At 53.2% G+C, this 13,139-nt stretch overlaps 3 protein-coding genes across 3 annotated transcripts; 1 reads left to right on the top strand and 2 right to left on the bottom strand.

Annotated features, from left to right (window-relative positions):
* Positions 1-883: 883 nt before the first annotated feature.
* On the bottom strand, positions 884-2,975 carry cit1 (citrate-synthase). The gene is made up of 5 exons (XM_006965960.1): positions 2,816-2,975; positions 2,612-2,676; positions 2,329-2,522; positions 1,484-2,227; positions 884-1,425 (listed from the first exon to the last, which is right to left on the bottom strand). The coding sequence occupies exons 1-5, from the start codon at positions 2,930-2,932 to the stop codon at positions 1,127-1,129; spliced, it is 1,419 nt and encodes a 472-aa protein (XP_006966022.1). The 5' UTR covers positions 2,933-2,975; the 3' UTR covers positions 884-1,126.
* Positions 2,976-5,304: 2,329 nt separating this feature from the next.
* TRIREDRAFT_63088 (uncharacterized protein) lies at positions 5,305-8,066 on the top strand (the record flags this gene model as incomplete). Its single annotated transcript, XM_006966091.1, has 6 exons — positions 5,305-5,424; positions 5,514-5,759; positions 6,085-6,191; positions 6,334-7,287; positions 7,364-7,532; positions 7,611-8,066. The coding sequence occupies 6 exons, from the start codon at positions 5,305-5,307 to the stop codon at positions 8,064-8,066; spliced, it is 2,052 nt and encodes a 683-aa protein (XP_006966153.1).
* Positions 8,067-11,600: 3,534 nt separating this feature from the next.
* Positions 11,601-12,322, bottom strand: TRIREDRAFT_108251 (uncharacterized protein; the record flags this gene model as incomplete). Its single annotated transcript, XM_006965959.1, has 3 exons — positions 11,601-11,726; positions 11,918-11,929; positions 12,143-12,322. 3 exons carry the CDS (start codon positions 12,320-12,322, stop codon positions 11,601-11,603), a joined length of 318 nt encoding a protein of 105 aa, XP_006966021.1.
* Positions 12,323-13,139: the final 817 nt, after the last annotated feature.

Raw genomic sequence — 13,139 nt, 5'->3', positions numbered from 1 at the left:
TCGCTTCACCACAAAAAATCTCAACATGTTTGCGATTGTTGAGCTGGATCGCGTCCCTTTTTCTGCTTTGTCGGCGGCCAAGGCTGTTTGCAAGAAAAAATTGAATCACTTGTATGTAACACATGGAATTGCCCAATCAGCTAAGAGAAGCAGCAAAGAACCGGGCATGTCAACCGTTGAAATGCTAGGTAGAATAGATACCGTGCCTGAGTACTGCTAGAGGTGACTGAACAGCATGGAAGGGCGTCTCCACCGATTCATCACAGCTTCGAAGATGAGCTACTCCATACCTCGAATACGAATAAGAGCCCGTCTCCATGCACAGCGACCTCAAGATATTCGCGCTGCCCAGCTCGACATTGCAATAGAATTGACTCGAGTCCCCATATCTAACTTCCAATACCTCTCGACGTACTAACGCGAGGACCTGTAACTAGGTACCTAAGGTAAGGTACCTAGGTAGGTAGGTAGTAGGTACTTGTAGCTGCTATACGGTACGTCAAACTTTCAGCCCGCCCAACAACAACAATGAGCGGATTGCCCTGATCTAAACCTCAAAACTTCATGCCGTTGGTCGTCCTCTTCCGCTTCCCGCAAAGGACCCTTACCTCAATCCATATTAGCCCCTCCAGAAGCCATCTCACTAACGCCTCGCCTGCGCCGTCGAAGCCAAATTCTACATCGGCTCATGGACGCCAAAGTGCCGGCCCATGGTGGAGGTGTATTATATGATCATCTCCGGTGCTTGGAGCCCACCACATCATCCAATGTCTTGCTGGGATGCATGTAGATACAGTATTATGTGATGGAAAAGTATATCGACCATTGCAAAAACAAGTTCAACACGCACGCGTCATACTCATACACCCTTTCGAAGCTCGTGAGGAGTCAATCTTGTCTCATTACATCAAATTGGAAACCAACAGTTCCGCATATTGTACAATTAAGCGCCGTTCTGGCCGTCGCTGTGTCATCCACAGACTGTCTATATCCTAGTCGATGATCAAATCCTGCCCAATAGGGCCTCAACTTTTTGTCCCTTATCGCAAGCCCTCAAAGAAAGAAGAAACCACTCCCTCTATTGCACCATTTTTGCCTTTGCTCCACCCATCCTAAACGTCATCCCTTACAGCTTCTTGACGAGCTCGGCCCACTTGTCGGTAGAGAAGGACTTGGGGCGCTCGATGGGGGCGCCGACGGCGCGGTCAATGATGAGCTGGGGAAGGACACCAATGGCACGGGAGACACCAAAGAGGACGGTGTAGTAGTTGGCCTCGGTCAGGCCGTAGTACTGGAGCAGCACACCGGAGTGGGCATCGACGTTGGGGTAAGGGTTCTTGGTCTTGCCGTGCTCAGTCAGGACACCGGGGGCGATCTTGTAGACCTGGCTGACCAGCTGGAACATGGGGTCGTTGGGCATCTTCTCTGTGGGGGAGTTAGCGAGAAACCATCAATCGGTTCATCATCATCCAGTCCAACATACCAAGAGCAAAGGTTCGCTGAGCAGTGTAGCGGGGGTCGGTCTTGCGGAGGACGGCGTGGCCGTAACCGGGAACGACACGGCCGGCGTTGAGGGTGGACCACAGGTAGTCGGTGATGGCCTTGTCGCTGAGGTCGTCACCGATGGTCTTCTTCATCTCGGTCAACCAGTTGAGCACCTCCTGGTTGGCGAGGCCGTGCAGGGGGCCGGCCAGACCGTTGAGACCAGCGGCCAGGGACAGGAAGGGAGAGCTGAGGGCGCTGCCGACCAGGTGGGTGGTGTGAGCGCTGACGTTGCCACCCTCGTGGTCGGTGTGGATGGTCAGGTACAGACGCAGGAGCTCAACAAAGTCGGCGTTGTCGCCGAAGCCGAGCTGGTTGGCGAAGTTGAAGGAGTAGTCCTTGTCCTTCTGGATGGGGGCCACCTTTCCGCCCTTGAAGACGTTCTGGTAGATGCGCGAGGCAATGTTGGGCAGCTTGGCAATGAGGTCCATGGAGTCCTCAAAGGTGTAGTGCCAGTACTCCTTCTTGTTGATGCCCTTGGCATAGGCCTTGGCGAAGGAAGAGGTGTGCTCGAGCGCAGTGACGGCCAGGGAGAACTGGGCCATGGGGTGCAGGTCGGTAGGGCAGTGGTCGATGAGCTCCTCGACGAACTTGGGGATGTCGGAGCGGGCAGCCCACTCGGCGGACAGGTCGCGGACCTGCTGCTCGGTAGGGACCTCACCGGTCAGGAGGAGCCAGAAGAGACCTGCATGGCGCAAAAGAGCCGGCGGTTAGTATGGCCAACAACTACAACAACAACAACGACAAAGTCGAGCTTTGCTATCCGACTGTATGCGTAGCACTAACCTTCGGGGAGAGGCTCCTTGCCACCGGGAGCCTTGGGGAGGATCTCCTGGCACTCGGGGATGGTCCTGCCACGGAATCGGATACCCTCCTCAGCGTCGAGGACGGAACCCTCCCAGACGAGGCACTTGATGCCACGGGCACCGCCATAGACCTGGTCGAGGGTGACCTTGTCGACGACCTTGGAACCGTGCTCCCTGCGAAGAGAAGGAGGAACGTCAGTATCGAGCAGCACAAGCAAGCGCCAGGCACAGCGGCGCTGCTGAGGTAAAGGGGTGTCACCAACTTTCGGAGGGTCTTGATCTGGTCAATCTTCTCGGGGAGAAGCTCGGCGAAGCGCTCCTTGAGGGACTAGACGGCGAGACACGCGACAGTCAGCTTTGTGTTGCACCCTAGATTTTTCTTCCATTGCATCGTCCGAAGCTTGGGCCACGGCGGCCTGCAGCTTTCGCTCATAGCCACAAGAGCAACGACGCGGGACGCTTCTCACCTGGGACTTGGCCGAGTAGCAGCGGGTGGCGTTGAAAGCCGTGGCCCGGCCGTTGAAGGCGGGGGCGCGCAATGAGGCCCTCAGGGCAGCGTTGCTGAGGCGGGTGACAGAGGCCATGGTGAAGATGCTGTTGGGTATAGGGAGGCTAGAGGCAGAAGGCAGAAAAGAGGATACGCCGGATCGGGGGGGAGGCAGAGGTTATAAAAAGCGCAACGCTTCGCCGCGGTGCTGTGGAAAAAAAATTAGGCCGGCCGTTCCTTTAGCAGACCTCGGACGCTGGCCCCGTCTGGTCCGTTGCGTTGACCTTGGCACGGAACTGAGGTGGACAAGCACTGCTGCAGGGCAGGAAAAAAGTTACATCACCAGTAAATGTGGGTGTCGAATGTGTAGGGCACCCAGAGGTACCTCGCGCGTGCGGCCCAGGGCGCGGTATACGGCTGTAGCCTCTTGGTCAAGGGACTTTGGCAATCTCGGTGCTGTCAGTCCACTGGCCAGTCTCACGCAGCACTGGAGGGCTTCTCCCCCACCAGGGCGACACTAAAAAGCCCCCCAACCATCTCCATCTCCCCGACAAGAGGCCAGATGGCCCGAGATTGATGCCATCAGGAGCCTCGGGAATGTCGCTCCCAGATCACATTGCCTAATCGAGCCTGTCCTTTCCCACGAGTTCCGGGGCATGCGGGATGCAGAGTTATCAGTGCGCTCAAGCTATGTACGAGTAAGTCGGACTACCAGTACTAGACAGAGGATCTGCTTGTTTGCTTCACGATTCATCTGAGCTTCTTGTTGTCAAAGAAATTCCAACATCGAACTCAATCAAGCGGTCAGCCGTCGTCTGCAAGTCATTGGTTGAGGTGACGAGAGGGTGACGACCAAAGCCTCCGGTTTCGCGTGCATCTGAGGCGCGTCGAAGGTACGAGTACATACATGTGAGGTTGAGCTTGCTATGCCAGCTGCATCTACCTACGTTGTGGAAGGGTCAGGACCGCAACCGGCGAGAACCCTTCGGACTTTATTCCCAGAGCTTGAGGCCTTTCTGAGCTCGCCTTTTGAAGGAATCTAGTCTGGTATTATTACGAGACAATTGATCGCAAGTGAGCCCTGTAGCCGTCAATTTGTATAAGTCGAACTGCCCTCCCTTCTGCCGGAAACGACGTCGACGTCATGTGATGTCGAAAGCCGCTGGCCCTGCCGACGAAAATCCTTTTTTCCGTAGAAAACGGGCTCGGAGCTACGACCACCTTGCCGGTAGCTTCTCCAAATCGCCCTCCTGACCTGCCGCAAGTGCGTCATTCTTTGGCCTCTACTAACAGCTCTGAAGCACTTCGCAAGAAAAAAAAAAAAAGAAAAGAAAAAAAAAAGAAAAAAAACCCTGCTGTTGGATCGAGCACGATCGCGGATAAACCTCGCTTCTAGTCCTCCATCTGCACGAAGAGTACCTTCTAGTGTTATCACGAAGAGGGAAAACAATCTTGAAAGGAAAATTTTGCGTGAGCAAACATTTCCGCGTCGGTACGTACCGAGAAACGTACTCATACTCGTACCACTGCACTTCTGCGGCACTTGATGGGCCTGAGCGAGAGCACCTTGAGCCCAGCTCGGTACTCGATTGGCTAACAGGCGCTACCTCTTCTGCTCCCTCTGTTTGCGTTCCATCAAGGTACTCTTCACTAGTGCCTCTGTGTCCCTTACGTAAGGCAGGGCTCGTATCAGGCCCCAAACGCGGCAGCCACCCGCAAGAAGTTTCAGCAGCAGCCACTTCCCTGCTATAACTCGCGCGACCCGCCCCTCTTCCCTCCCGCCAATTTCTCCTCCTTGCAACATCTTCAATCGCCACCCAAAAAAGGTTCGCCAGCCTCCCGCCCAGGGCCTCCTTCCATCGTCTTTTTCCCTCGTTTATCCGTATCCCGCATCAAGCCAACACGCCTCTGGGCCGACCGAGAAGACAAAGCAAAAAGAAAGAAGCAAAACCAGATAATATCTCTAGAACAGGCTTGTGGGCAGTCGCCTCCAGCCCCTGTGATACCATATCCTCGCGTGCGCGCGCTCCATTGCCGCAGTAGAAGACTCTTTCTTTTCTCGTCACGCGCTGCAATCAGTCACAGCGTACATCGTACTTTTTGAGATATCCTTCACTCCGTACCTACCTACTACAACGACAGCAGATCTCTTGCCCCGTACAGTGTCGCGTTGTTCAATTTTTTCGTCTCTGTAACAAAAGACTTGATAGTACTTCGGAGGAGAGAGGCAGCCTACTAGAGACGTCGGCCGCACGACTTGTCCTTTGACTACCTACGCCAAGTGATTCACGGACCAGCCAAGGAGGAGAGGAGACCAAAGACGGCTTGTTTTTGCTTCCTTACATCTTCGTCGCAAGCAAAACTTCATCGTACACTAGGCGCCGGCTAAATCTCGCTGAGGCGTTCACCGCGGAGAGGATCCTCGTGGAAAGACGCACACAAGATCGCGTCCAGCCCCAGATCCCAGCCATGGCGTCTGCAGTCGCAGACTTGGAAGCGGGCCTCCAGGCCATGCTCAACTTGAAGCCTCCAGGTGTATCCGGATCTCGTATCACTAGCCTCACGGCTCTCTGCGTGGCCAACATCCAGGTAAGGCTTGACATTCGCACTTGGTCATCTCCAACCCGCTCGTGTCACTGGGCGTCATCGTTCTGGCCGCTAACTTGCCTCCCTTGCAGTCCGAGTCCGTTCTCATCCAGAAGCTCTTCACACACTTCAAGAAAGTCCCAGGAACGCACAAGTTGGGGGTTCTCTACGTCGTAGACTCTGTAACCCGCAAGTGGCTTGAACAAGCAAAGGCTCAGGGTCAGCCCATAAACAGCTCTGCCCAGGACGGCACGTATGCTGCTGCTATTCGCCGAGTAACGGAACTGATGCCTGTGTTGATGACTGACATTACTCAGTCCGCCCCCGAGGATCAAAAGGTACGTGTGAATTCGAGTTAATCTTGTCGTGGTCGTCTGGTGAACATACAAGACGAGCCGCACGCACGCACACAATCAGCGCACCCGCTCGTAGGCGTATCAACGTGCGCTTCGCTTCGCTTCGTTTCGTCGTTCTTGATATCTGGCAGATCCGGTGAACCAAGAGCAAGACCCCTGCACCTCGTGTCTGGAACCCGCATCTGAGGGAATGCAAGTCTGCGTTGCCTGTTGGTGGTCATCAGCCGCCTCGATGAAGAAACCAGCCTCCACATTGAAATCGTATCTGAAGGGACCAGTAACTCACACATTGTTTCTCGCCGTGTAGGAAAAGATCAAGAAACTCATTGATATCTGGGAAAAGGGCCAGACCTTTCCCGCCCCCATGATAGAATCATTTAGGGAGAAGGTCAATGCTCCCTCGCCACCAAGTACGTCTCTACTCACGGCCAAGTCACACCCTCCTCTTCGGAGAGGCGTGATTGATGTCCGCCGCCAGCCTATGGCAGAACTGCCAATTTGTTCTGAGGAGCTCTATCTCTAACGTGCATGCAGAATCAACCACACCTCCTGGAAGCCCGCCTCCTGGTCTGGCAGCGTCATTCTTGAACCAGGCGCAGAGCAAGCCTGCTGCACCCAATGGTTCGTCCATCTTGGAAGCCCTGGCTAATATTGCTCGACAAAACACCTCGGCGGCACCGAGCAACCCGTCTCTGCCGGCTCCCGCGGTGTCGTATAGCATGCCTCCTGCTGCCTCTACCGCCCCAGTGCCGGCCCTCGCTTCTTCGATGCCGCAGCAGCCACATCAGCCGTATCTCCCAGCTGCGCAGCCCGTAAACGTGTCATCTCTCCCCCTCTCGTTGACTCAGATGCTTGGTCAGAATGCTATGCCAGCGATGCCAGCGGCTGCGAGCAACCCAGCCAACCCATATGCGGCAGCGCCTGCAGCGCCTCCCGTTCCCGGTGCTGGCGGTGCTGGTCTAGATCCGAACGTACAGCAGCAGATTATGCTGATCAAGGCCCTTGCCGACCAAGGCGTTCCCTTTGACAAGATTCCTGCCCTCATCCAGAGCATGACTGCCGCTGCCGCTGCCACTGGCAGCTTTCCTGCGACGCAACCTCCCGCCCCTATCCCCGCCGCTCAAGGCACCTTTCCACCGGCCCAACAGCCATGGGCCACGGCTGCCCCGGGCCCGGCACCGGACCAAGGCTATCAGGACAGTGTGAGATCTCCTAGGTATCGCAACCGCTCCCGTTCGAGGTCGCCTGAACGGGGCTGGAACGCTCGTGGCTCTCCACGCGGAGGACGTGAGTATGGACGCAACTCGCCCCCCAGAGGACGTATGGATGATCGCGATCGCAACGGACGAGCAGGCAATGATTACCGCCAGCGCAGCCCTCGCGGACGCCACGGGCGAAGCCACTCACCCTCCATGGAACTTCAGCAGGAGAAGTGGGTTGAATTCGACCCGACGCTCCCAGCCGGCCACATCAAGGTCCTGAGCCGCACTCTGTTTGTAGGAGGCGTCACGTAAGTACAAATCACACCGTCACTCTTTGCCCGATTACACATGTTGGCAGGTCGTATACTAACAGATTGACATCAGATGCTCTGAAGCCGAGTTGCGAAGCATCTTTGGTCGGTACGGTACTGTTCAGACATGCATTGTGAACAAGGATAAACGCCATGCGTTTGTCAAGATGTTGACCCGTCAGGATGCCGTTGCCGCAAAGGAGGCTATGGAAGATGCCAGGAATCTTGAATATCCCCTTCGGGTGAGTTCTCCCTCCTTTCTCTTCTCTTGTTTCCGCGCATCTTGTGGCGGAGAGCAGTGTGCTGACCTTTGTATACAGACTCGATGGGGTGTGGGCTTTGGCCCCCGGGACTGCAGCGATTATTCCACGGGTATCAGTGTGATCCCCATTCACAAGCTCACCGACGCCGACCGCAAGTGGATGCTCACGGCTCCGTACGGTGGAAGCGGAGGACGGCCTATTGAGACGGGCATGTGCGTCGAGGAGCCCGACATTGAGATTGGCGCCGGCGTCTCGTCCAAGGCCATCAGCCGCCGCATGCAGACGGACAAGGGCGGCAGCAACGGCCCCAAGTCTACTCGCCACCGCGAGGACGACGGCGGCGGCCGCTGGCGTCGAGGCCGCGATGACGGCCCCAGCCATGTGGATCTCGACAACCCGCAGCAGAACGGCATGGGCGGCTTCCCCTTTGGCATCGGCACCCTTCCGAACGGCATGCCCAACTTTCCGCAGGGCTTTCGGTTTCCGGACCCCAACACTGCCGGAAGGACTTGAGCAGGTTGTTCGGTTGTGGAGGTGGTACTTGGGGAGGGATAATTGGTTTCTCTACGCCCTTAGCGATGTGAGCTGATGGTTTGGCAGAGGGCAACAGCGGCATCAATCAGGCATGGAATGAATGGCGTCTGGCGAACGGCTGGCCTTGTGGAACTGACAAGTTTTTCCTGGCCTTTAACTGGCCTTGTACTGGCATTTTCATGGTCAGAGGTATATCTCGTCATTGCGATGATACAGGTTCTTTGTTTCGTTCACTTTCCTTTTCCCCTTTTATCGGTATATCGGTATACGGAGGTCGGGCTCTGGAATGATACTAGCTACCTTAGTTTTTGGTCTCTATGAAAAGTTACTATGAACATGACGGTTCCCTATATTCCTCGACTGTGATTATATGTGTTCATATTTCAATACTCAGCGCGTAGACTTTTTCGAGCTATAGACCAGAGATTGTATTTTCCTCCTTAGTTAAGAACAATAGACCTGGGCAGATGGACGGGCAAATAACTTGACAATTCAGATCTAATTTCGACGTCGTGGAATTCCCAGAGACTCGATCTGCGATCAAGATGTAGTTTGTCTATACATGTTGCGGCTCAACAGTCTTGAGAGACGTCTACCCTGCAGTCAGCCATTACGCTACGTCTTCAATCACGGAATACAATTTGTGAACCTGATTCAGATAATGACAGAATCTACAGTGAGGTTTGTTTACGCTGTTGGTTCAAGATATGGCGTGGCATGTCAGGTGGTTTTTTTTTTTGTTTTTTTTTTTTTTTTCGATGATGGTGGTGTCTCACGAGATTATTTGTGTTCATTCCAGTTATGTCAACCAAACAATTGGTAACGGACAGCCTGGAACGCAAATAGATGCTTGTTTACTTTTCAGCCGGGCTAAAATACAATGTCGTTACATGAATTGGAGGATCTAAGTAGAGCGGTTGGCTTTGCCATGTGTCGGGCAGAGAGTGAGGCAATTACTGGTCAAATGTCACTGTGTTATGATCCAAGGGGCAAGCAGGATATTATTATTAGGGATAGGTAAACACTGCTCAATGAGGTTTCCGGATCGTTGACGCCGGAGGTAAGTATGTATTACCAGTACATAAGGTAGGTAGTGCTTCATTTCACAGTACTACTAGTATGAGGCTTTTTCTCCCTTGCTTGAGACGTACTACATGGGCAAGGACGGGTTCTTGACTTGGCTGGAGAAAATAAGATGAGCTGGAATGATTGATTGACGTGATACCGGCTTCGTCTGTGCACAAGCCTAAACCGGGCTGACGTTCTGAGAACAAGTTGATTACAACTACTACATACAACGGATGTTGGCAATGGCGATGCTACTGTAGAAGTACCAGCGAATCACAGGCCATGTAAGAAGTAAGAAGGGAAATTGATTAAAGCGCAGTGTATGTACTAGTAGTATGTATAACCATCAAGCCAGGTGCCGAGGGAAGGAAAAAGAAAAAGAAGAAGAAGAAGCGGCTGGCAGGAGTTGGGATCCGATGAAACGATGGGCTTTGACCCTGAATGTCCATAGCCCATGATGGATGCTTATTTATTACCCGGCCTTTATCTCGTGCTACCTGGAGAACCTCACCGTCATCTGCGATTGGTCCCCTTTTTGGCCGTCATTATGCTTGCTCTTTCTGAAACTCTTAGACCTTTTGGTTCCTTGAACATCGGCATATGGACGCCGTTTCCGCGCCGCGCCGAAGGGGGGGGCAGAAATGAAGCCTCGCCTGGGAGAAGAAGAAGCATATCCGGCTCCCGGGTATATGCACCCCGTACTTTATTACCACGATTCTAGCTCTCCTCCCCACGTCTCCCAATCAATAACCCCATCTACCTGTGATCCCAACTTTGAAAAAAAGTCCAACAAATAGACGGGTGGCTTTGTACATATTGTAGTATCTAGGATTTTGCTTGCTGTAGGTAATATATGCCATAACTTGTCCGGCCGGGAAGCTGCGGGAAGATGTGGAGTCTTGCGTAAACGCCATGTTTGGCCTCTCTTTTTTCCCAATTCAGGCAGATTTCTCGCAACGTCCCGAGAAGAGGAGAAAAAAAAAAGCCACATTCTTTTGTTTTTAAGCATAAACACGAAGATGCGAGAGGAGGGGGCGAAATAAAGTTTGTATTTGCAAAGGGGGCGCGGAGATGATCGGAACTGGAGGAGGAGGGGGGGGGGATCAGCCAGTCCGGGCAGAGAAAGAGTGGATGAAGATGACTTGTCGATGTGGGCGTGGAAAGACTTGAGCTTTCCGATGAAGCCGAACATACTTGTGCTTTATTTTTTTTTACCTGAGAGCACTGACGCTGGGCTGATGTTTGCGTGACGACACTAGGAGGTTGATAGGATGTTGGGTGATGCTTGTCTCGACCTATGAGAGATTTGACATATCAACTACCTAGAAAAGGGCTGCCTCTCTCGACAACTCCTACGAGAACAAGCAGCGGAACAGCTCGGTTAGGGCACGCCAGTTGTCGTCGACTTCTTTCAATCGAAAAGGACCCCCTAGTAATACGTATTGCGGCATCTTCGGGGTTCTCTTGATGATGAAGGGATCGCAGAAAGAACAGTGCAGAAGTCGAAACATCGGTACTAGTTGGTGAGACATTTCTCAAAAGCAAAGATCTTCAAGGATTCCTTCTTTGCCCGGTGGTGCTTGATGGCGCGGAAAAGGTCAAACCATTGATATATCACTCACTGCTTTGGCCACGGCCATCTACTTCGTGTACGGAGTGTCCGAGTGTGCTTTGAGCGTCGGGGAGATTGTGCTGCATCGTTGGTCAACTTGCGTTTGTTTGACAGCGCAAGGGCCGCGGGATGTCGGTTCAGCTTTGGCACAGAGAAAGTCATGGACGGAGAAGATGAGACGAAGCAGGGAGCTTCAATGGTCTCTCCGGTTGTCGGACAGTAACAATAGACGATGCACGAATTTGGAGACGACACGCAATTCCCTCAGTACCGTTGCTATGTACGGAATAGAGAGGACACAATGAAACTTCAAGGTTACACCCAACTTGCACGATGGACGATATGTAGTAGTAGCATCAACTTCTGCACATGCAGCCTGCAGCCTGCGTCTTCTCTTGTCTCCACACACGCGAAATAGCTGCAAGAGGTGAGGCGGATTGTATGGGAAAGACCTTCTATTGGGCTTCTAGAGCGTCCAGCTGGTTTGCGTTCCAAGTGGGCTGCCGAAGGGGATGGAGGGCGAGGCGAGGAGCCGCGGAGGGAATTTGCCACAGGGACGGGGAGTTTGTCGACAGGGGGGATGTGGTTGACGGAAGGTGATGATGCTTCATGCCGGTCGACGGAGATGGCGAATGTGTCCCTTGTTTACTTTTGGGTTTTCCATCCATGGATTGGGTTTGATGTATGTAGGTAGATGATGATGACGGCGGCTTTGATAACCTCGGCAATGAGAACCAGAAAGGCTAGAAGATGATGCTCGAACTCCTATTTCCTACATGCTGTCTACTCCATGTTATCATGTTTGTCAATCACCGTAAACTGAACCATCGATATTACGAGTTCCATGATCCAATATCCGCATAGTCCGTGGAGATACGATACGACACGTAGTAGTACTGTAGAAAGGCCATTCCATATGCCTCGGGTCCGAAATCCGTCCCCTTGAAAGCGCACCACCACTTTACGAGGAGTATTACTACGAGCGCCTTTTCTATTCTAGAAGGGCTTGGCTTCTCTGCTTCCAACAGCAGCCAATCAAGGCCCTCTCCTCAAGTTCTCAGCTTGCTAAAGGGGCGGGTCCGTCCGTCTTCTGGTTCGTCTTCTCCTCGGCGGTCGGTAGTCGGCCGCAGAAAGCAGCATAGGTACATACTGATCCAGGGGACTGTTTATGCACGAGCATTTCAGGGGTTCGTGATGTGCAACGACGGCGACTGACGACGACCCTGCCGTCTGTCTCTTCTTGTAAGTAAGTTGTAACGCAGCATCACGGGATCTGGCTCCCATGTATGTCCCAGCTATTTTTACAGTAACAATGATACCAGTCCGTCTGCTTTGTCTGTCCGCCCGCCTGTCTCTACGTAATAATACATAATACATGCTCGTCTGTCATGTACATCCGATACGAATCGGCGGGCAGCGCTCTTCCAGTTGCCGATCGCCTCGCCTTGGTTGCTGTCGGCTCTGGCGGAATCGGTTCGCGGTAACGCGAGCAGCAAGGACAGGACAGGACTAGACAGGCCAGGCCAGGGCAGGGCAGGGCAGGGCAGGGCAGCATTTCTTGGACAACGCAGCAATCGCCTCTGGGGATCAATCCCTGTGAGAGAGAGGGTCTTTGCTGCTGAGCTGGCTGGTCTCCATATGAGAAGAACCCCCCCCCCCCCTGGCCTGGTCTGTTCTCTCTCGAGGTACTACTAGTATACTAGTATAGCATTACCCCTGAAGGCTGTTTCTTGGCGAGCGGCTTTTCCACGGAGCTACCAACTGAGCTAAAGCTGATGAGGTAATTGGGGAGAAGCACAAGGCTTTTGTCTTGTTCAGGGCCTGTAGTATGTATTGCTGTTAGGTACCTAGGTATGATTGGGCCGACGGCGTAATAATGCGGCAGACAGACCGCCGTCTGTGAGCGATGCTGCGCGTTCTGTAAATTACTCGCGACGCTGATGCTGACTTTGCTCACCTCAAGATGATATTCTATGTAGTACTATCTCAATATGACCAATTGGTGTGTACTCCTATCAAGATACCTTGTAGTAGAAGAATAGAATCTATTGCTACCTACACAAGCGGTAATGGCCCAATATCTGGTATTCACCTAGTAATAGGTATTGATATGCTACAATTCAGCCTTCATCTCTCGCTACACAACCGGTCGGTACTACTACAGGCAACATCCGTCACCGGTCTCGTTAATCGCCCTTTTGCGCAGCTGCAATTTCTCTTAACACAATGATCGATCGTGGAGAATCGTTGAACCGGGCCCCCTCAGGACAGGCAGCAGAGAAAAATGAAGAAGATGCCAGCACATCGCCTCTCTGCTGGCGCAATGACCCCTTTGCGAGCCCGGAACCCCTTGCTCTCCCACCAGGTAGGTA

The sequence above is a fragment of the Trichoderma reesei genome (genome assembly GCF_000167675.1).
Source record: "Trichoderma reesei QM6a unplaced genomic scaffold TRIREscaffold_11, whole genome shotgun sequence".
NCBI classification, from domain to species: domain Eukaryota; kingdom Fungi; phylum Ascomycota; class Sordariomycetes; order Hypocreales; family Hypocreaceae; genus Trichoderma; species Trichoderma reesei.
This window is presented reverse-complemented; position numbering and strand designations above follow the sequence as displayed.

Coding starts and splice junctions, on each gene's coding strand:
- cit1 (XM_006965960.1), bottom strand. CDS start 2,932: ATGGCCTCTGTCACCCGCCTCAGCAACGCTGCCCTGAGGGCCTCATTG. Junction 2,523..2,611: donor CAGATCAAGACCCTCCGAAA/GTTGGTGACACC, acceptor TTCTCTTCGCAG/GGAGCACGGTTCCAAGGTCG. Junction 1,426..1,483: donor TCAGCGAACCTTTGCTCTTG/GTATGTTGGACT, acceptor ACTCCCCCACAG/AGAAGATGCCCAACGACCCC.